Genomic DNA, 24920 nt, shown 5'->3' with positions numbered 1-24920 from the left:
AAAAGGGGCAGAGCAAGGATTCAGAAAGAAGGGCTTGCAAAAAATTAATGGTAGAGCATAGGAATAGGAAATTACTTGAAAATGAAAAAATAAAAATACAATAAAGAGACAAAGAGAAACAACCAAAAGACAGGAAGACAGAAAGGAGAAAAAGAAAAAAGGGAAGAAAACACTTATGTCAATGGAACAAGAAGAGAGAGAGATAAAAAAGTCAATCAAGTGAGTTTCATCTGGGCAGCTTATGTTGTCTGAGGCTCACTGTTTTGTATGCTGATTTTAGGTCTCCTGGGAGGTACTTGTGTGTTAGCCAATGTCAGGAGCTCTCTAGGTTTGGCTCTGGTGTCCTTTGGTAATTGGCTGATCTGAGGCTCTCCGTGGACCACCTCCACTTGTCACCTATTTTGCCTCTCCCTTGTGGTTGCCTGGTCTTACTCCAGAGTCTTCTGAAGAGTCTTTAGGGTGAAGGAAGAGTAGCGTAGCTCAGGATATTTCTCCCTTTAATTAGAGTTTTGTGGTCAGGCACTCACTATGGGGAAGTTAGTCTCTGCTTTGAAGCCAACTCCTCTGTTTCTACCCTATCCTCCAATTCTACTTCCCCATACAATGGCCTGCTGCAGTTTCAGATTGAATTCAGTCTGTTGCCTTTTCTGTCTGGAAAGTTTCAGCAGCCTGGGCTCAATGGGTTTGATTAAAAAACATTCCAGTTTCTTTGAGACAGTATGGATAGACTTGGAGAGTATTGTGCTAAGCAAAATAAGCCAGGCAGAGAAGGACAAACATCACATGATATCACTTATATGTGGAATCTAAAGAACTTAAACTGATGAATAGAAATGATTCAGTGACATGGAAGCATGTATCAGACTGATGAATCTCAGAGGGACAGAGTGGGGTAGGTGGGTGGAGGGGGAGAAATTAACCAAAGAATTTATATACATATACGCATAACCCAAGTACACGGACAATGGTGTGGTGAGGGACTGGGGAGGGGGTGGGACTGGGTGGAATGAGGCAATGGGGAGAAAAAGGAACATCTGTGATATTTTGAATAAAAATAAGTAAATTTTTTTTTAAAACACACATTTTGCCTGCCCAGCCCCCAGCAGGGGTTTTAAGTTTTCCTCCAGTTCCCAAACAATAGTTCCTCAGTGTCTTATTCTTGTAATGTCCTCCTGTGATCTGTTCTCCCTTCTCCATCAGGAGTGTGCCCTGCAGGGAATATCTGGGGCTTCAGTGAGCTGAACCACCCCCTTTCCTATTGGGGGTGGTGCTCCTAGCCTGCAGGAGAGGTAGGCATGCTCCACCCCTTCTTTCCCAGATCTGGGTGACTAATTGCATGGGGGTGCTAATTTCAAACTCCCCACAATGCAGACACAAATCCCAGCTTTTGCTAGTCTGCCTCCCCAATGCAAGCCAGGAAAGTGGATGCCTGTTCAGCAATCAAAAACTCAAAAATGCACAAAGCAACACTCAAGCAGAGAATCTGCCTGCAAGGTCCCTCTGCCCCTGCACCTCAGCTCCAAGCAGGAGGGGTCACAGAGTCAGCCACCCACAGCTCCCCTGGACAGTTGATCTCAGTAAATCTGGGGCAGTTCCTTGCGTGCTATCTTGGCACACCTCAGGGCAAATCAAAATCCAAGATTCACCCCTCCAGGAGTTCAGGCATCTGGAGAACCAATCTGCCCCACAGGCAGCACCAGTTCATCTCTGGTGGTGGGAGGGCTCTCTTCCCCTTCCCAGCACCACACAGTTCAAATGCTTTCTGGGGTTCTACACAGTGCCTTACAGGAAGGCAGAGGGTCCCTGTATGTGGCTGCTCAGTGCAGTCCTCCAGCCCCTTTCTATTCAGGAGCTACACACTGTGGGACAGCCTTTCCTATGGTGAGCACCCGGTGTGAAAAATGCCTGTCGTGGCTGCTGTTAGAAGCTTTGTTTCATTAGGAAGGTGCGGTCCCCTTCTCGCTGGCACACTGTTCCTCTGTGTCCCTCTGTCCTCTGCGCAGGGCTCTCCTTACCTTCTCCGCTCGGGGTTTGAGATCCCAGCTTTTGGATGCCAGTCCACACTCCCAAGGGGAGGGAGCTTTAAAGCCTCTACCCCTTGGGCCTCAGAGCCCAGCACAGGTTTCAGGGGGGACTCCCTCTTTCTGTGAGCCCCCCCTTACCAGACTCAATGATGTTTCTTCAATGCTCCCTACTTGCCATATTTCCACTTAGGTATATTCCTTTGTTTTTTCCAAGCTGGTTATGCAGTATTTTGTAGATAAATCCAATCTGTGGCTGGGAGTAAGGGCACTCTACTCCTTGTCACACTACCGCCATCTTCCCCCATCTCATTTATTTTTCTCTGTCATTTTCAGGTAAACCTCTGAACATTCCTTGCAAAGCATTCTTTGGATTTAGTGGAGAGTCTGGACCAATGATCTACTGGATGAAAGGGGAGAAATTTATTGAAGAACTGGCTGGTCACATTAGAGAAGGTGAAATAAGGTACAGAACTTAAATTGATATTTTTTCTTTGCTGTCTTTGCAGTAGAGCAATGGAACATCTTAGAATAATTTCTGCCAGGGATTTTAATTGCAATTCCAAATCATTTCATTTTCTAAAAGCTGGCCTGATGGAGAGAGTGAGCCTGGCTGCCTTAAGAAATAAAAATGTGTAAGCCTCTAATATAAGTAGGTTTTCTCATGTTCTAAGTAGCTGAGCTAAGCAAATTCCTCTGAGTTTCCAAAGCTTAGGTGGCTGTTACAACTTTCACTAACAGCAAAAATCCAAACTTTGTAGGTGACTCTTCAGACCACTTAGCAAAGGTTCATTTTCTCCCTAAGAACAGACAACTTTCATATGTCATAGGTGTAAAGCTACAGTGGCAGTAGTAAGCTAGTACTCATCAAAATAACTGTTGACTCTTGTTGAATAGTGTTTATTTTTTCCAGTACCAACTGCTCACACTAAAATTGACTGATCTTTCAGATTAGTGCCTCCCTGGACTTCTTTTCACTCTCCTATTACACAGATACATCCCTGGTATAAAGACATCTGTTTTATTGCTTTTCTAATTCTATATAATATAGTCTCATTTGTACAAAGAGGGGATAAACAATTTTTCTACCTCAGTCTGTGGGGTGGCCCTTTGATTTCAGAAATGGTTACATATAATGAACATTTCTTATTCCAATAAGAAGTGAGACCCTTCTCCCTCCGCTCCCATTGAGTCATGTAGTGGAAACCAATCTAATACTTCAGTACAACTAGTGTAAAAGTGTACTATTTCACTTCTTTATCGAATACATAGCAGTATAAAAGGAGCAAGTATACTTTATATTATTTACTATTGTTAAATATAATTTATAAAACCTACCATGACAGTTTCTATTCATGTTTCCATCCAATAATTCCATTCTAAGGGTTCATAATATTGAGGGTTGATGAACCCCTGAGAGCCTATGCAAAATATTGACTATGTGAGCATGTTTCTAGGAAGAAAGCACATAAAAAGGTGCCTAATAAAATTAGTCATCAAGGAAATGCAAATCATATACTGTGACAACACTTCATACTCACCAGGATTATAACAAGTGGAGAAATTGATGCCCTCATAATCTACTGGTGGGAGAGGATGTGGAGAAATTGATACCCTCATAATCTACTGGTGGGAGAGCAAACTTATGCAGCCACTTTGGATAACAATCTGGCCCTGGCCGGTGTGGCTCAGTTGGTTATAGCATCATCCTATGCACCAAAAGGTGGTGGGTTTTATTCCTGCTCAATGCACATACCCAGGTTGCAGGTTTGATCCCCCATTGCAATCTGGCAGTTCTTCAAATGGTTAAACATAGAGTTATTAACAATTCTCCTCCTGCCCGGCCAGGCCTGGCTCGGCGGTTGAGCTTCAACCTAGGATCCAGGCGATTGGGGTTCAATTCCCGGTCAGGGCACATGCCCTGGTTGTGGGCTCGATCAGTGACTCTCTCATCATTGATTTTTCTATCTCTCTCTCTCCCTCTCCTTTCCTCTCTCTGAAATCAATAAAGATATATTAAAAAAAAAAACAAAACACAAAAAACAATTCCCCTCCTAAATATATTAGTAAAAGTAATCAAAACGTATACTCCCACAAAAACTTGTACACAAATGTTCATAGAAACATTATTCATAATAGATAGAAGGTGGAAATAGCCTAAATATCCATCAACTGATGAACTGATACATAAAATGTGCTATATTTATACAATGGAATATTATTTGGCCATAGAAGAATGAATGAAGCACTAATACAGACTATGACATGGATGAACCTTGAATACATTGTCAGTGAAAAAAGCCAGTAATGAAAGATCACATATTATATGAAATGTCCAAAATAGGCAAATATCTAGATACAGAAAGTATATTAGTGGTTTCTTGGGGCCAGTGAAATGGGGGGATGTGGGTAGAAACTTAAAGTGTATATTTTTATTTTTGGTGTGGTGGATACAATATAGCATAAGATGCACGCTTTAAAAGCCTACAGTTTAGTGACATTTAATACATTCACAATGTTGTGCAACCACCACTACTATCTACTACAAGATAATTTTCATCACCTCAAAAAGAAATCCCATACCCATTAAATAGCCTGGGGCTTTTTTTCAGTAATGAAAATGTTACAAAATTGACTGTTGTGATGGTTGTACATATCTGTGAATATACTAAAAAGCAGAGAATCGTACATTTTAAATGGATGAATTGCATGGAATGTAAATTATATATTTCAATAAAACTGTTTGAAAAAACTTCTAATTTATTGCTTGGCACAAAACAGATGTTCAGAAAAAAAGAATCAATATAGTACTTACAAATAGTTCTTAACTATTAATCCCCATTTAAACTTTGTTTCCTAATTAGCAACACTTTATTAGCTAATTTCATGTTAAGGTTTATGAAATTAATGCAACTGAATTTCTTTTCTTTTATATTTTATTAAATTTATTGGTGTGACATTGGTTAATAGGATCATATATGTTTCAAGTGTATATTTCTATGATACATCATCTGTATATTACATTGTGTGCCCACCACTCAAAGTCAAATCATCTACTGTCACCATATATTTAGCCGCCTTTACCCTTTACTTCCCACCACCTATGTCTATGAGTTTCAGTTTTATAGCCCACATATGAGTGAAATCATATGGTTCTTAGCTTTTTCTGACTGACTTATTTCACTTAGCACAATATTCTCAAAGTCCATCCATGTTGTAGCAAATGGCAGTATTTCATCTTTTCTAATGGCTGAGTGATATTCCATAGTATATATGCACCACTTTTTCTTTATTCAATCCTCTATTGAAGAACATTTTGGTTGTCTCCATTTTTAGAAGATACATAGTGAGAATTATTCTCAATGTATCTGTCTGTAAAAGACTTTAGGGGCCATCTTCATTTTTCAGAGAATGAAACTGGTACCCAAAACGCAAGTGGTAGGTACAATGGTACATAGTAGCAAATTTACACTACCAAAAAGCTCAGAGTTATGTTTCCTGATCAAAGGTAGTAGTTAGATGAGCCTAAGATAATTATCTGCTTATTCTTGTACATGAATAACTAAATTTGTCAAAATAAACAGCTTTATTGGGGTATAATGACATATGTTAAACAGCACACAATTTAAAGTGTACAGTCTGTAAATGCTGATTGATATCTGTATACACCTGTGAAACTATCACAATAATTAAGATAATGAACATATCACTCACATACAAGTTTCCTGATGCCCTTTTGAAACCCTTCCCTTCTGCCTTTCTTTCAAAATAACACTGATCTTTCTGTCACTATAAATCAATTTGTATTTCCTAGAGACTTATATAAATAAAATTATACACATTGTATGCTTTTTTTGTCCGCATTATTTCACTTAACAATTATTTTAAGATTCGTCTATCTTGGTATATGTATCAATAGTTCATTCTTTTATAATGCTGAGTAGTATTTCAATATATAGATATAGACAGCTTGGTTATCCATTCACTTGTTAATGGTCATTTGGCTTTTTCCCAGTTTGGGGGTTAATATGAATGTGAGAAGAAAGATACATTTATTATGAACCACAAGAATGAATGCATCTGCTGAAATGGACTTCCTCATGGTCAACCAAGGGCTCCATTTTTATAAATAATAAGAGCCTAGTGGCCATTTGCTGACAAGGGTTTCTCACTTTCTCTGTATATCAATAAGAACCTCAGATTGAATTCTCAGTTTCCCACACTAAGCCCTGCTCACTTAAGCTATCTGAGTCAAATATTATAAGGGAAGCCCTGGTTTTGTCTTTTATCAAGGACTGAGACCTGCTCCATCCAATCAGAAATGCACAATTTGGATACCTCATTTACATTAAAAGGACCTAATTGAGAACCTGGGTGGGAACTTTCACTACAAAAGGCAACCGCCCCTTTGTCTAGGTGGAGCACAATTTAAGTTGCTGTCTGAATCTGTGTCTCCCTGACTATAGTTCTTTTTGCTCAAATAAATGTTTATTATTCTTTATTTAATTCTAAAATTAATTTTGGCTTGCACAGATAAGCTACTATGAACATTCATGTATTCCTCTTTGTATATACATATATTTCCTTTTTTCTTGGGTAAATAACTAGACATGGAGATGCTGGATTATATAGCAAGTATACATTTAACATTTTAGCTCCTTTTCTAGCTCCTTTTTAATACAAGTTTTATTTTTTAGAATAATTTTTGATTTACTGAAAAATTGTGAATATAGTGTCTTAGTCTGTTCAAGTAGCTATATCAAAAATTCCATAACCCAAGTGGCTTAAACAGCACATTTAGTTCTCATGGTTCTGGTTGTAGAGACTGAGAAGTCTAAGATCAAGGCACCAGCAGATTCAATGGCTGAAAAAGGACAACATTCTGGTTCAGAGTTGGCAGTCTTCTCACTATACACTCACATGTCCTCACAGTGTGGAAGAGGGGAGAGAACTTTCTAGAGTCTCTTTTATAAGGGCACTAATGCCATTCAGTAGTGTTATACTCTCATGACCTAATCACCTTCCAAAAGCCCCACCTCCTAAAACCTCACATTAGGTTTCAACATATGAATAAGGGGGAGGGGCAAACATTCCATTCATAACATAGTATAGAGGGTTCCTATATACCCCATACCCAACTTTCCATAATATTAACATCTAAAGTTTCTATGATACATTTGTTACAATTAATAAACCAAAACTGTTACATTATTATTAACTAAAATCCATATTTTATTCAGCTCTCCTTAGTTTTTACCCACTGTCCTTTTTTTCCTCCAGGATTATTTAACTTTCCAAATATCTGCCAAATTATATTCTAAAGTGGTTATACCATTTGTTTAAAGTTAGGCAGTGCTGCTACCCTCAGTTCTTGAATGTCTTCCATCTCAAATAATTCATTTCTTGACCAAGTTATTCATGGAAAAAATGTCTCAGTTGTTGAACAAAACTTCAGTTCTCCACCCAACAGTCCTTCCATGTTGATACCCATATGATCAGTCATGCATCTCTCAGGCAACAAACAGAGGAGAGAGTGCACAAGTATGAGTCAGTTTACTGCTAAACCTTGCATTGTTAATATCTCAGGAAATTATGCTGTGAATATGTTCGGTTTTTTTTGCTTTTGTTACTGCTTATTATCATTAAATATGTACAGTAAGTCACCATGTGTCCTAAGAAGGTCAGTGATAGCAGCAAAGTGAAAAGGAAAGTTGTGAAAACAATGATAGAGTTTTTAAAAGTAATAATTGCAAAGTATGATAGAGATGTTTGTGCATCTGATCTGGTTACCAAGCATGGCATGGTAAAATCGATGATTAGCACAATTTTAAAACATAAAGAGGCCATCAAGGGTGCCGATGTTGGTAAGGGTGTGAAAGTACTCACAAAACAACAATCACAGGCAACTGAAGAGATAGAAAAATTGTTGTTGATTTCGGTAAATGAAAAACAACCAGTGATAGCATTTTGGAGGCAATGATATGTGAAAAAGTGGAGACGCTGCATGCTGACCTCCTGAAAGACACCCCTGGAATGAATGCTGAAAATGATTCCTTTAAGACTAGTAGGGGGTGGTCTGATAAATTTAAAAAAAGAAGTGGCATTCATGGTGTAGTGAGGCCTGGGGAGGCTGCTAGTTCTAACAAAGTAGCTGCTGATAATTCTGTGACAGAATTTCAAGAGTATCTAGAGGCCACAAAATTTGTTCCCTAAGAAGTGTTCAATTATGATAAGACAGGCCTCTTCTGGAAGAAAATGCCAAAGAGAACCTACATCACACAGGAGGAAAAGTCATTGCTAGGACACAAGTCAGTGAAGGACAGGCTGAAGTCATTATTGGGGGGAATGAGAGAAGAGACTTGAAATTGAAGCCTCTACTTGTCTACCATTCTGAAAACCCATGAGTGGAAAACAAGTTAAATGTAATGTGGAGTGCTAATAGCAAAGCTATTTTTATTGAGTGGATTCATGAAGTATTTGCCCCAAGTGTGAAGAAATATCTCCAGGAAAAATAATTGCCACTCAGTGCACTTCTTGTAATGGACAATTCTTCTGCCCACCCTCTAGGCTTGGAGACTGAGTTGGTGGAGGAGTACAGCTTCGTCGTTGTTAGGTTCTTGCCAGCTAACAAAACTCCACTCATCCAGCTCATGGACCAGCAAGTAATTTCTAATTTTAAGAAACTCTACACAAAGCACTGTTTCAGAGGTGTTTTGAGGTGACCTCTGGAACTAATTTAACCCTCAGGAGTTCTGGAAGGAATATTTTAATATCCTCACTTGCTTGATGATTATATACAAAGCATGGGGGAAGTGTCTTCCAGGACCATACAATCAGCCTGGAAGAAACTGTGGCCTGAGTCTGTTGCTGAAAGAGACTTTGATGGTTTTGGGAATGAGCCTGTGTCTATTGTGGAGGATGTTGTCTCTGGGCAAGTCCATGGGCTTGGAGGAGGATGATTATGATATGAGGAGTTGGTGGAGGACCACAACATTGAGCTTACCATGGAGGAACTCCAAGACCTTCAGATGGAGCAGCAGTAGACAGCAGCTGAGGAGCTCTCTTCCAATGTGGAGGGAAGGGAGGATATTCCTATTTCACTAATCAAGGAAAGATTTAGGAAATGGGGAGAAATTCAAAGTTTTATTAAGAAATATCACCCTGACAAAGAAGTAGCAAACCATGTGATAAAGTTGTTCAATGACAATGTAATGTTTCACTTCAGGCAAATGTTTAAACACAGACAAAACCAAACTTCATTGGATAGGTTTTTAGTGAGACAGAGGCCCAGAGAGCCTGAAGCAAGTTCTAGTGGAGCAAAGAGACAAAAGAGAGAAAGAACCTAGGAGAATAGCTGCCTGAAATTTTTCTGGAAGGGACTCTCCTTTCAAACAATAACATCCTTCCATCCCTCCTCTCCATATTCAGTCACCAATAGCTCTAAACACTAAAGTTAGTTCTAGTGTGTATGTAAGTTTTCATTTTTACTGTACATTTCATTTATTTTTTGTTAAATTTTCATCTACATTTCATGTCCTATTTGTTTTTAAAGTATTTCTTTATAGATTAAATAGTACATTGGACATGTACTGTATATAAGAAAGGTGAAAACGGAATTATTTGGGGGTCTGGAACGGATTAATTCAATTTACATTATTTCTAATAGAAAAAATGATTCATTTTTTTTTAACAAATTGCTTCTTGAACAGCCTTCCAGAATGAATTAAGTTTGAGAACCAAGGTTCCACTATAAATTATTAGAGTAATGGGAGACAGAACATACATACATGAAAGAGTTAAGTCTAGCTCACGCCACTATATTAGGTGCCAAGTGAGTCAACCAGATAGTAAGCACTATAGGAAGTCAACCTTGCAAAACACTGTTGTTTATTTGCTTTTGTTGCAGCTTCTTTTCTTCATTCTCCCCAAACCTCCATTTAAAGAAGATACATACCTATATTTGCAGAGGAGGAAAGTAACATGGAATTTGTTTTGAAAAGTTCAAAAAACCCAACTAGTTAACTGTAGACATCTTCAGAGAAGTGCAAAGAGGCAGGAATTCATGGCCAAGATAAACACACAGTCGGCCATTTTGTAACATTAATTGTGTGATCTATGATCTATCTGGGAGCTTGTGTGTGTGTGGGAATTCCTTCAGGTTATGGCAGTTTATGCTAACACAGGAGTTAATTACTAGATTCCGTCTTCTACTATCCAGTCAATTTTCTTGAAACAAAGCATACAAGATTTTTACACAGTATGGCAGATTGTAACAAATCTGGTAGTTTTATTGAAAAAAAAAAATTGCTCATCATACCATTAGTTCAGTCAAGAGAAGATCTGCATTCTTTCCTTGCCCACACATTTTCTCCAAAGGGAACAGTTCTGAAGGCAGAATGCTGAAGATGTTAAGTAGGGGATTCCTCTCAAAAGCATTGCTGGAAATGAAATTTCCTTTTGGATACATGGCTTTCCCTTGGGGTATTGTATTTGTTTCATATTTTAATTGAATCATAGCTCTTGTTTTGTGCATGCATGTCAGAATTACACTGCCTAGTAGATCTAGAAATAGGGATGTAAATAAATTGCTCTCAATAAGTTAACTTGTGGAGGAACTGTCACAAAGGCACTGGATATGGCAGGAGAACTGGCTACATTGCCTTGGTGCTCTGTTTTCTGGAGAGCAACTTGATCCTAGAAGAGTGTGTAACAACTCTTTAACTCTTGGCATTGCCCAAGAAGAATAGAGAACTTTGAAAACAAATCTACCTGGGAAAAAAGCTTCAATATTTACCAAACATTTCATGAAATAATGTCACTCAGACTACAGTAAGTGCAACTTCTGTATTCAGCAGTTCTCCTGCAGCTTAACTGACATATACCATCAAATCCTGACCAGGGTTTGGAAATTCTCATTTGTTTGATCTCTGTGTTACTTTGACCACCATGGTTCGTTGCATCTCCTGACTTGCAACCTATTACAAAAGTACTCAGACTCTACTTTGGGTGTACAGGCTCCACTTTATCTACTTTTAGGCAGATACTGTCATAGCCCTCTAAGTCTCTGAGCTTTAAGGAAATCTGAACCCAAATGTAGTACCCACTCACAACTGCCAGAATATCCCATACAACTGCAGATGTCATTTGTAGGGAAGTTAAGGGAATTTGATGTGTACAGTAGCATAAATTGTGATTGTGCAAGTTATTTTTTAATTTCAAAAATTGTTTATTAGTTTATTTTTATTGAATTGAATAGTTATTTTTATCTACCATTTTAAAGTCATTACAACAAACTGCTCTCTACAAGCTCTACCATGTCTATTTATAGAACTCAAATAATTATTTGGAGGAGACCCAGTGGAAGCCATCATTAGGCGAGAAGTTCCAAATTTCTGACCCTCTGTTAAAACTTAATGGCAAAAGCTTACAAAGTGGTATAAGAGAGTTCACAAAAATGATGGACTTTGGTTGTAAGCAATGTAGGAAGGACAATCCAGTCTTATACCTTTACAGAGTGTCCTCTTAATTGATCTTACTAGAGTCTTGGCAATATATATATTGCTAGTGAGTATTCCACAATGCTAATGAAAAATGCCAGAGAGATTGAGCCAGTTCTATTAAACAGGAAATAATAGCCTTTAAGCTTTTCTGCAGGGTTGTGAATTGCATCTGATTGTGGAAGGAGATGCATGAATTTAAATGCAATTGCTTTGCCCCAGTGGAGAGTAACTTTTGGATTATAAATGTCACTTTACAAATCTCCCTATCAATATCTAATGCAATACCATACAACAGTTTACCAAATCTTTTATAATTCTTGGCCTGAAAAACATATTCAATTAATCTTAAGGTTTTTCAGTTGAGCTTCTTATAATGCAAATAATTTCATTTACTTTCAATTCCTGAAAGGCTACACGTTAAATATGGGCTTTGGTTTTAGTTTTGGTTTCTTCATTACTGCTCCATCTCTTTACCTTAACATCTTCTACTTGAATGAGTGAAATGCTCTTAGCAAAAAAGGAATGTGATACAGGTATGAAAAGATTATACTTTTGAAATAAGGTGAGTCACTCTTCAGACTCCAAATAACCTTTTAATAACTCACCACTTTTCTATAAAAATATGGAGCTGTGAGCATGTAGTTTGTTCCCAAAGTATAAAGGAAACTATTGAAGTCCCAGACAGGCTGAAACAAAATGATGGGCTCTCATTTGACAACTTCCCACCACACTTTTTCAGTGCTTTGAAGCACCTACCTGTTCTGGTCTTCCCAAAATTTAATTAAAATACACACACACACACACACCATGTCTTCTTTTTTCCCCTTCTCAACTCATCCTGCTGGAGGAAGAAACACTGATCAATCATTTTGCCTTTGATTTAAATAAGTTTCAAATCTCATCATACCTATACATGAATGTAGATTTTGTAAGTCATGAGAAGCCCTCAATGGGAAAGTAAACTTCATAGTAGCATACTTTTACCTAGGGACAGTGTTAATTGCCACTTATCTGAAGGATGATTTTTGGAAGAGTGGTGACTCTGGTATTCATAGTATCACTTCCACAGTGGGCTTAGCCTTGCCCTATGCATAAAATATTTAAAACCTACTTAAGACACATTTGTTATCTCTCTTTATACTAGATGTCCAATCTCTAATATGGTGTCTTGTTTTGTAAGCTGCTCTAGATTGGAACCTATAATTAGTAAATAAAAATAATAATTCCACTTCATGTTTTTATACCACACAGTAGATTACAAAAGCATTTGGGGATCCTAAATTACATTGAGATTTTCATGATAATCATCTGAGAGAAATAGTATCATATTATTTTACAAATGAGAAAAAAAAAACACAAACACAAACCCTGAGGTTTAGAGACTGAGGAAGATCTGCCCTTGGGAGCTAGATTGAATTCATCAAAACACAACTAGCAAGAATCCTCAATTGCTGAGAATGCTTTGTTGTGTTACATATTTAGGATGTAAACAATCAAAATCTGCCTGGGACTGAAAGAGTGAAAATCAGTTTGGGTTGAGAATAAGTAGCCCTGCCAGTCATGAGGCCAGGAAGACAGACAGATAAAACCAACTGCAAAGTTAGCAGAAAACACTGTTTTTCCAAAGTCATGCAGCAGCTGTAAAAATCCATAAGGACCCCAGTTCCTTTGAATGACTACTGCTTTCTTACCAGTGATACCTCAGATCTGCTTTGCTAATTTTATATATTACTGGGAATACCCAATTATTGAGACACCCTCGCCTCACGACAGTACTGAAACCCTAGTCAATGGCCCCTTCTCCCAATCTCTCTTTAAAAAATCCAATCTGGAATTAATCAGGGCTTACTAGACTCTCCTCAGAATCTTTCAGTGGAACCTCAAACATTACAAAAGATGCTTTCTTCCACCCATCAATCAAGGAATGATCCATAGGTCCACTGGCGTACTCTATCTTCAATGTATTCAGTCAAGAAATCTAATTTTGTCAAACTACATACAGACTTGGTCCTGGTCTTTGACTATTAAGCTTTAACCTGCTTTAAAAAAGCAAATGACACTGAAAGAAAGATTATTTAAGAGGCTGTTGTTTTTTTAACACGTTTCCTATCCTTGATATTCTCAATCATCATTCCTGGACAGTGATTACTCATACTCAGGATAATGACCCAGAGACTGTGCAAAATACCTAGACATCAAAAGAGGATTCAATTTGGTTTAGGGAACCAATTACACTGAGTGAAATTGGAATTAGATGTTTTATTTTATTTAGGGGGGAATCAAATATCTTTCCTCTATTTTTTGCTGGATTAAAATTTTTTTCCAGCCCTGTCGGGCATGGCTCAGCGGTTGAGCATTGACCTGGGATCCAGGAGATTGGGGTTCGATTTCCGGTCAGGGCACATGCCCGGGTTGTGGGCTCGATCAATGACTCCCTCATCATTGTGTATTCTTGACATACTTTTTGAAGATCAGTTGACCATAGATGCATGGATTTATTTCTGGGGACTCTATTCTTTTCCATTGGTCTATATATCTGCTTTTATATTAGAACCATTCTGTTTTGATCATTATAGCTTTGTAATATGATTTGAAATTAGGATGTGTGAAACTCCCAGCTTTGTCTTTCTTGCTCAAGATTGCTTTAGCTATTTGGGGTCCTTTGTGGTTCCATAAGAATTTTAAGATTGTTTTTGCTATTTCTGTAAAGAATGCCATTGGGATTTTAAAAGAGATTATATTGAATCTGCAGATCACTTTGGATAGTATGTACATTTTAACAACATTAATTCTTCCAATATAAGAATGCAGGATGTCTTTCTATTTACTGTTTCTTTTTTAAATTTTTGTCATTAATGTTATATAATTTTCACTGTACACATTTTTCACCTATTTGGTTAAGTTTATTGCTTAGTTTTCAAATTATTTTTGTTGTTATTGTGAATAGGTTTTTTTTCTTCATTTCCTTTTTGTGCCTTGTCTAGATTTAGCCAAAGATTTTATATACTTTTATTTTTCTCTTCTCTCTCAGCATATCAATTGTTCTTTTAAAAATTGAGGAGTATCCCTACAGTTTGCAATATACATTTACAAATAATCTAAGTCCACTTTCTAATAATATTATACTGCTTCACTGTTATTACATGTACCTTATAACAGAGTATTCTCAATTCCTCCATTCTGTCTTTATATCATGCTGTCATTAATTTTACTTATTCATAAGCCATAATCACAACTACAATGATGTTGTTTTCTTATACTTTTAACTTTACTGAAGGACAATTGAGAAATATAATTGTATAATTTAAAGTATAAAACATGATGATTTGATATACATATACATTTTAGAGTTGTAACTAAGGTCAAGATAATTAACACATCTATCACCACACATCGTTAACATAATTAACTCCTTTTAAAAATGTGATGAGAATGTTGAAGATCCACTCTCACCAAATTTTCAAGTATACAATACCTCATTATTAACTATAGTCACCATGCTATACATTAGATCTTCAGAACTTCATATAACTTCTATTATTGCTGATATTATTTTAAACTCTTACCTATTAAATTAGGAATAGAAAAAAAAATACATTTTATATTCATTTACTTCTTCTCTAATACTTTTTCTTCTATTATATAGATCAAAATTTCTGACCTATATCATTTTCATTTTCTCTAAAAAACTTCTTTTAACATTTCTTACAAGACAGGACAGGTCTACCAGCAACAAATCCCCTCAGTTTTTTTCTGAGAAAGTCTATATTTCTCCTTCACTTTTGAAGAATAATTTAGATGGATATAGTACTCTAGGTTTTCTTTCAACACTTTAAATATTTCACTCCACTTTCCTCTTGCTTAATTGTTTCCTAAAGAGAAATATGATATATTTCTTATTCTCGTTCCTCTATAGGCAAGATTTTTTTCCCTTTATTCTTTCCAGATTTTCTCTTTGTTTTTGATTTTTTGCAGTTAGAATATGATATATCAAGGTAGATTTTTTTAGCATTCATTCTGCTTAGTATTCTCTTAACTTCTTGCATCTGTGGTTTGGTATCTGTCATTAACTTTGGAAAATTCTCCGCTATTAAAACTTCACATATGGCTATTGTTTCTTTGTCTCTTTCTTCTCTTTTTGCTATTTTCATTACATGTATGATACTCCTTTTGTAATTTTCCATCAGGTACTTCATATTTTGTTACATTTTCCATTTATTTTTCTTTTTGTATTTCAGTTTAGGAGGTTTCTATTGAGATGTCTGTTACCAGAGACTCAAATTCCTCCCTTGCTCATGGGAGTGACCTTGAGGTTCTTAGGGTACTGCTGAAATAAGAATTTTCAGAAGCCTCCACCAGAGAATGAGATGTAAAGGTTTTATTTGCATGGAGTTACATTCCTTGGGTTCCAAGGTCCCATGCTTCTTAAACCAGTCCTGAAAAAGGTACAGCTGGGGTTCCAGTAGAGCTAAAAGCAAGGCCAGTGTCCAGAGCTTCTATTCCATGTTGCAGCAGGGTGTATAGTTCAGCATTCAGGCTAATTAAAAGTCCATTAGTCCATTATGTGGGTACAGGGGAGCAAATCCCCCTGCAATAGGAGTGCAGACAAGCAGGCAAGGGAGGAGTGTGCCTCTTTGTCTAGAAGTTTAAATATTCAGGTTTTGCATGATTGCAGTGGCCACCCCCATCCTGGCCGCTAATTTGTTCCTAGGTATGACTGGCAGATAAGTAGGCACCTTCCCACATCCCTCATACCTTACTGGGCATGTGTCCAGACTACCTTTGTTCAGTCCCTTCCCCCAGCTAACAGTGGGGAACAGAGTTGAAGAGTGTTAAATGCAGCTTTCTGTCAAAGCTGTATAAATGGCTTGCCTATATTATCTGGTCTCCTCTTTACTCCCTTCCTGTTAAATAATAACCAGGTTATTACAACAGCATCATATCTTCAAGATCATTGAAGTCTCTGTCTTTTAATGAGCTTCTACCTCTGTGCTGTGACCTTCACAAGTGCTTCTCAGTTTTCCTCCCCTTTTTAGGTGAGACAGGAAAGTCTGAGGAGACTGGAATTGGGTATTTCCCTTCCTCTCAGGTAGGCTAGATTTGGTAGAAACAAATTCTTTTAGGCCCTGGTAAAAGAGTTTCCTTAAGGGCAGGCCTTTGTTAAGGAGAACAGAGTGTTCTGGGCTTATTTCAAGATAGTTGTGTTTCCCCTTCCCCTGCCAGAAGCATATGGAAACATTTCTCGGCTCTTCACCCTGAGACCCTGGAAGCGAATCTTACAAAAGTGTGGGGCACCTTTAAAATTCAATCCCATGGAGGTTTTAACTCTTAAGTTAGTCCACACTGGGTCTGTATTGACTCATTGATTACAGTTTAAGTGTTTCTACTGTTGGCTACTGATCCTGGGTTACAGCTCCAGTACACTGTGATTGTCAGCATTTGCTTATATCTCAAGTTTTGGGGTCAATAGTTTGCCCTGTGACCTAAACTCTCTGATGGATCTAAGAAGAGTTGTTGATTTTCATTTTGTTCAGCTTTTTACTTGTTGAAAATATGAGAGTGACAACTTCCAACCTTTTTCAAGTGTTACTTTTAATAATAGGTCCTAACTAAATAAATCTTTCAGAGGTAGTGATTTCTGTCACCTGAATTTATTTACTTGTTAAAATTTTGCCAGTGTTCACTTTTCCATGGAACTTGCCTTCAATGTTAATCCTTAGATGAGATATTCTAAAGTTATTTGAAGTATATCCCAGATCTCCTAATTTGTATCCTTTATTTCAAGGATATGGTGTGTCTCTTTCACACATTCTGCAATGACATACTTCTTTGTCCCCTCCTAGAAAACACTCCTTTCTTCCTTTTGTCTAAGCAAAGTCTTCTCATGTCTTTTACAGCTAATTTAGTCAATAATAGTCTTTCCCTTCTTTGGAATCCCATTGTAAACATGACTGTACCACCCTGCTTTACCTCATTTTGTCTATATTTTTAACCGTGTAGATCATGTTTTATTGACATGATCATTAAAATTAAAATTTAGCTAGATTTTAATTTGTATTGGGAATATGGACCTGGTCTTTTAATGCTTATATTTCTCTTACACCAAATATGTAGCCAGAGCTAGGCACTTATTAAGGGATTGGCAAAGAATCATTGATAGGCTGTTACATATCAATATTTGCTAGGAAATTGTGACTGCCTTCAGAGTGATTTATAAACATAAACACTAACTTGCTCTTTTATTCCTCAAAAGCAAGTCACCCCTAGCTTTTCAAGAGCTGATAATTAAGATACCTCATTTATATTAATAGACAGATGAGGGATCATTTTTCAAATCCTCTCTCCAGATTCTTTCTGCAGCCTGTAAAGAGCTGTTTTTGGAAACTGAATTAGAAATGAAGAGGCAAGGGACTGGTCTGGAGGGACAGGATCAATTTTCTGCCTCATGCCTAGCAGAGGCCTTGGCTGCCCTATAAGTGAAACTTTAAATCAAACAGTGCAGAGTGCTTTAGTAGCTTCGGCACTAAATGGGATTCTTCCACAACAGGTTACACAGAACTAAAAGACTTGAGTGTAGTGAGATTTTACTCATAGCAGGGAGAAAATGGAGAGAGTAAAAGTCAAGAACACTGTGAAGACAGTAAATTCCCATTTTTTCCTTGGCTAGGTATATATTGGGAGAAGAGAGGAAAACTAATTTAACCAGGAAGAGAAAAATAGAAAGACTACCAGTAAAATTTGGTTAAGAAAATTCTTATACTTGTCTGGTTTAGTGATAGCAAATAAGTGTAAAGGGCAGAAGAATTACTTAAGTTACAAATGCCAGTATCATCAACTCTTAGATATGTATATTATTGGAAGATTACAGAAACAGGGTAAATTTTAAAAGTATGTCTATTTGGAATATAATCTGGATTTGAGATTTCATATGGGAGACTCAAATTCTAGGAACTGTCTTCTACTAACCCAAGTTTAAGACCTTCCTTCCCTCAAAAGAGAGACAAAAGAGATTAACCCAAGCCAATTTTAAGTATCAATAAATGTAAACAAAAATATTTCTGGAGGAGCCAAAATGTAAACAATCTACCTTTGGATAATGAAATGTTGATGTTTAATAACGTTCTTTTGCAAGCCCTGGCTGCATAGCTTAGTCGGTTAGAGCATCATCCTAATACACCAATGTTGCAGGTTTGATCCCGAGTCAGGGCACATACAAGAATCAACCAGTGAATGCATAAACAGGTGGAACAACAAGTTGATGTTTTTCTCTCCCTCTCTCTCCCCCCTCTCTCTTTCTCTCTCTAACTATAAAACCAATAAATAAAAATTTTAAAAATAACACTCCTTTGCATGTGCATAGTGCTATTTAATTTTAAATCTAACAGTTTAGCATCAAAACAAAGTTAAGGTAAGTATGGTAGGTATTTTCCCCAGCAGCTTAAAGATGAATAAAATTAAAGTGCCACTAAATTAATGACTTTGTAAGGATTCAGCTTGCGCTTGTGCGGGAGGTCTGTACTTAGAACCCAGTTTTCTCTGAGCAGAGTTGTCTTTTCCAACTTTATGTTAATGACAATAAATCAAAGCATTCTTGTCTGCATTCATTAGCAAGTATCCAAAGTAGACATGAGACTTACTTCCATGCCCCAATTTTACATTTTGCAAATACACATATTTAAGAACTTCACCTCAGAAATTAAAGGCAGGATTGCCACCATTAAATAAATTCACATTTTGCTTTCTTTAGTCAAGAGCAGCACGGGACAGAAAAGAAAAGGCAGCAGGGTACCCACTTTCACTTCAGTCAGTAGGCAGCTGGTTGTTGTGTAGAGAATAATTTTCTAAAGAAATAGGCACACTCCTCAGAAAAGGTTCCTGGCAACTCAGCTCTTCTGAGAAGAACACCTGTTCTTGGTCATTCAAGGCCTTTGCAATTTCACTTGAGAAAGCAAAAAGCAGTACTATGAGAAAATATAACATGGTACAGGGTTTCTCCTATGAGGAAGGTGCAAGAGAAAGGCAAAGGGAGAGCAGTATCTGAAGAAAAAACAAGTCCCTGGTTGGAGGCTAGCACCACTGTGGAGATAGGGCATAGGGCATAGGGCATGTGCCTGCATTGAACAAAAAGGTAAGAGAGAAATAGGGAACAGGTTTCTCAATGAAATTTGAGAATAGAAGGCAACCAACACCCTCAGTTTACTTATTATAAGGCTCCTTTCTTTCTCCTCTCCCCCCCTGTTGTCAAAACTCTAACATCCAACACAAACCCTACACTCCTACAGATCTTTTTCCTTCATGCCGAAGTGCAAAAATCCAATTTGTGTGGTTTTTAAAAATATTTTTGTTGTTTTTGAGAGAGAGAGAGGAAGGGACAAACAGCCAAGTGAGAAAGTTACATTGATCAGCTGCTTCCTGCACGCCCCCCACCGGGGATCAAGCCAGCAACCCAGGCACATGCCATGACAGGGAACTGAACCAGCAACCCCCTGGTATACCAGACGATGCCCAACCAACTGAGCCACACCAGCCAGGGCCAATTTGTTTTTATAAGTTCTGCTTAGAATATGGAGCCCAATGTCTCTTTTCTTTTTTTTCTTTTTTCTTTTTTGCCACACAAATCATGTTGGCTTCATTTATCAAAGTCTAGTGGCATGTTACTATTTATTTTTGCTGAGTGACTTCCTCACTTCTTTCCATTGGCATCTGATCTTCACATAAAGAGTCACTTTTTGTGTTTTCTTGTTAAAGGTTCCACAATGCATCTAGTCAGGACTCTACATGCCCATTGGAGACCTGTGTGAACTTCGTGAGCATTTGCAGTCTTCTTATGGCTGCTTTTTCCCCAAATCAAACCAATTCATCCAAGAATGTTGTTTTTATTTCAGGCTACTCAAAGAGCATCTTGGAGAAAAAGAAGTTGAGTTGGCACTCATCTTTGATTCAGTGGTGGAGGCTGACCTGGCAAATTATACCTGCCATGTGGAAAACCGAAATGGACGGAAACATGCTAGTGTTCTGCTGCGTAAAAAGGGTATTTAGTTTTATATTTACTACTATGGTTTGTTTACCTACCAAATAACTATCAAAGTGAGATTTGTTTCCTGGTCTTATGTTATCATTTAGTATAAACTTCTATTAAACATTCTATCTTTTTCAGGAAAAATCTCTCTCTTGCTGTGAATATTAACACAAAATGACTATGATCTTCTATATGATTATAAAATGGATAAATAAAATGAAATATTATTATGTGTTAAATCCAGTAAGATAAAATGTACCCTGGTTGTGTTACTTAAAATTTAATAAGTATCGTCATTCAAAATTAAATCTATATTTCACCATCTAAAGAAATACTAAGAATTTCATTATTGGATGGGAAACAAAGTCACTTTTTATTTCCTGACCAAAATATAAATAAAAATAATGAATAGTATTATATAATTTTTTTATAATTGTTATGAACATGATTATAAAGAATATTTGATGATATGACCTGGTGTTAAAAGGGCTTTCGCAGGTGCATATATTTTTAAACAATTTGGCATTTATGGAGATCCCTCTCTACAGCTGATTCCAGATGGGGTGGAAATTGTATTAATAGGCAAAGAAAATAAACTGTACACTTACAAAGCAAGGAGATAAAAGCAGACATAGGAACAATAATCCCAGCAGCTGGAGCAGCTTCTGAGATTGGCTCTTACCCTGCCACAACTCTTGATTACTGCAAAAGGCTAAATAGGTTCTGTATGTGTGCATCTGGCAAAGGTTTTTCAATGTAACAGAACAAATGTTCTCAATCAGTGTTCTTGTTGTCTAGGCTATAAAGCAATAGAACAGATTCAATCAGCAAGGTCACTAGTTGTACCTCCTTGCCAAGATGGAAATTTTATTTTCCAGCCAGCTCTAATACTTGACTTCGACCTGAAGCTCTAAGAGAAGTAGGGAAATGTCATTATTCTGAAATAACGCTTTTATCTCTCCAGCACCATTTCTTACTCTGTTGGAATTGGATCCATCTGAAAAAAATGGAGCATTTAAGTACAAAGGAGTGTAATATGGAAAGTGAAGTCAGGAGACCCTGGTTGACAAGATCCTACTTCATCCACTGATTCAGCTACCTGGTTCAGTAGGACTAACTTGTCTGATTAGACATTCTGAACTGTTTGTTTACTCATTTGTAAAATAGGGGCAATAATATCTAACTTGTAGAGTTACTTTGAGATTAAAATGATAAAGATATGGTGTGAAATATAACATGTTCAAACATGGTTTGCTATTATACAGAATTTGGATAAGTTCTCCTATGCACTAGGCAACCATTTAGTCCACCTACATGAAGGGCAGACATTGATCATATCTAGATACCTTGCAGCAAGAATTATTTTGTTCCTGTCCATCTCAGTTTTATATTAGCCTCAGAATTCCTCTAAGCCAGGATGTGATGCACTTTTCTATCCTCAGCAACTTGGGCAGTGTCTGGCAACTAATAGACACTCAGAGCCCATTCTGGTTAATGAATGAAGAAAGTTCTCTTTTATTACTGAGGTGCATGTATAGCAAGCATTGTGCAGATACTGGAGAATAGAGCTCTGAATAAGATAGAGATCCCCAAGTCTATGTGAGGCTTATAGTCTCCAGAGCAGTGAGTGTGCAAAGAAAAACATTTTTTAAAATGCACAAAAGATATATAGTGTTATAATTAAAAACTTGCTATGAGGAAAAATAAATAATGGGACTCCTTTCATTCAGTCAATGGAGATAGAAATAGGTGTATTTCAAGTTATAAAACAAATCCATTTCTCTTTTATTAAGTAAAGCCACCACTAGCAGCCCTTAAAATTTCTAATAATCTAACATTAGAATCCAAGCTATACCATAAAACTGCCACCTCCCATGGCTTCTGCAAGGAAATGTGTTTAAATCATGAATACCTGTGAATACTATTAATTCTCATCTTCCTGATCTCTAAATACTAGAGTTTCCCAGGGTTTAGGTCCCCTATTCTCATTTACTTTATTTATTTTTATATTGAATTTACTGGGGTGAATTAATTAATTAATTAATTAAATTATACAGGTTTCAGGTGTACAATTCTATAATACATAATTTGAATATTGTGTAGTGTGTTCACCACCCAAAGTCAAGTATCCGTCCATCAATATTTTTCCCCCCTTGATCCTCTTCTACCTCCCTCCCCTCCCTTTTCTCTCTGGTAATCACCATGCTGGTGTCTGTGTCTGAGTTTTTTTTCTTTTTTTCTCAATCCCTTCACCTTTTCCACCCAGCTCCCCAACCCCCTTTTCTTCTGACAGCTGTCAGTCTGTTCTCTATGTATGAGTCTGTTTCTATTTTGTTTGCTTGTTTATTTTGTTCATTAGATTCCACATATGAGTGAAATCACACAGTACTTGTCTTTTTCTGGCTGGCTTCTTTCATGGAGCATAATAATCTCCAGGTGCACCCATGCTGTTGCAAAGAGTAAGATTTCCTTCTTGTCACTGCCGAGTAGTATTCCATGGTGTAAATGTCCCACAGCTCTTTTATCCACTCATCTACTGATGGGCACTTGGGCTTCCAAATCTTGGCTATTGTAAATAACACTGTGATGAACATATGGGGCGCATATATTTTTTTGAATCATTCTTTTTGGTTTCTTTAAAAATATTCCTAGAAATTGAATCCCTGGGTCATAAAGCAATTACATTTTTAATTTTTTGAGGTAACTCCATACTGCTTTCAATAGTAGCTGCATCAATCTGCATTCTCACCAACAGTGAATGAGGGTTCCCTTTTCTCCACATCCTTGCAAGCACTTGTTTGTTGATTTATTGATGATAGCCATTGTGGAAGGATATGAGGTGATATCTCATTGTGGTTTTAATTTGTATCTCTCTAATGACTAGAGGTGTTAAGCATCTTTTCATGTCTATTGGCCATCTGTATGTCCTCTTTGGAGAAGTGTCCATTCAGGTACTGTGCCCACTTTTTAATTGTATTGTTTTGTTTTTTGGTCTTGAGTTTAAAAGTCCTTTATAAATTTTGGATATTAACTTCACATCAGATGTATCATTTGTGAATCTGTTCTCCCATTCAGTGGGTTGTCCTTTCATTTTGTTGATGGCTTAGATGATTTCATTTCATCTCCATATCAAGGCTTTTTTTTTATCATTTATTGTTTGACAACTCACAAATTTATTTTTGTAGCCTGAACTTCCTGCTTAAACTCCAAAGTTGTATACCTAACTACTTACTCAATAACTATTAAAAATCTCATTAATATGGCATTGGAATTCAGTAGAGGTGTATAAATATTTGCCAACTTTTGTTTTAAAAATCTCCACTAGTAGACATATCAAGCTTCACTTGTTTAAAACAGAACTTCTGATTTCTTCTCTCTATAAACCTGATCCTCCAGTTTCCTTCTGGTAGTATTGCTGTCAACATACTACCAGTTGTTCAGTCCAAAATCCTTGGAGTCATCCTTAACTTTTTTTTCTCTACTCATATGCTATATCTAGTTCACCAGCAAGTCTCATGGCTCTACTTTCATGGATTTGTGTTCAAAATATATCCATACTTTGACCACTTTCCCCACCTTCACTGCTACCACCCTGTTTTGAGCCAAAAGCATCAATTGCCAGCTCACTGCAATAGCCTCCTAACTGGTCTCTGTGCTTCCCCCATCTTACCTTACAGTCTATTACTACAGCAGCCAGAATGATCCTTTTATATGTAATTCAGGTCATATTAGTCCTTTAATCAGAACCCTCCAATTACAGTAGCCTCACTAGTACACTTAGAATAAAATCCCAAATTATTGTCATGGCCTAAAAGGCATGACACAATCTGTTGTAATTTCTGATCTCATTATCACCTCAATCTGCCTCAAACATCACATGCACTAGCAACTTTTCAATTTCTCATGCTCACCAAGCACAGTCCCAGCTCATGGTCATTGCTCTTTGTATTTCCTCTGCCTAGGACATTCTTCCCTAAGTTATTCCCATTGCTCATTCCCTCTTTTCATACTGGTCTCTACTTAAATATTACCTACTTGATAGAGTTTCCCTGGCCACCCTCTATAAAATAATATTACCCATCACTCTATTTTAAAACTTTTTAGCCCTATTAAAGTAAAATTGGCAACTAAAATTATAAGGTACTTAAAGTGTACAATGTGACAACGTTATATACATACACATTGTGAAATAATTTCCCCTATTGAGGTAATTTACACATCTATCACCTCACATGTTTATTTTTTTTGTAAGCATATTTATTTTCTAGACTCTTAGCAAATTTTAATTATACAATACAGTGTTATAAACTATAGTCCTCATGTTATACATTAGATCCTCAGACCCTATTCATCTTATAACTGAAAGTTTGTATCCTTTTA

At 37.0% G+C, this 24920-nt stretch overlaps 1 protein-coding gene across 1 annotated transcript in view; it reads left to right on the top strand.

Annotated features, from left to right (window-relative positions):
* Positions 1–24920, top strand: part of IL1RAPL2 (interleukin 1 receptor accessory protein like 2) — a 427562-nt gene that overhangs the window by 363237 nt on the left and 39405 nt on the right. Inside the window, exons 5-6 of the mRNA XM_081125734.1 lie at positions 2358–2487; positions 20407–20552. Coding sequence (XP_080981860.1) covers positions 2358–2487; positions 20407–20552 — 276 coding nt within the window. The remainder of the gene's footprint in view (positions 1–2357; positions 2488–20406; positions 20553–24920) is intronic.

This window comes from Miniopterus schreibersii, assembly GCF_964146895.1.
Source record: "Miniopterus schreibersii genome assembly, chromosome: X".
Lineage (NCBI taxonomy): Eukaryota > Metazoa > Chordata > Mammalia > Chiroptera > Miniopteridae > Miniopterus > Miniopterus schreibersii.
Note: the sequence above shows the minus strand (reverse complement) of the source record. Positions and strands in the feature narration are given on the sequence as shown.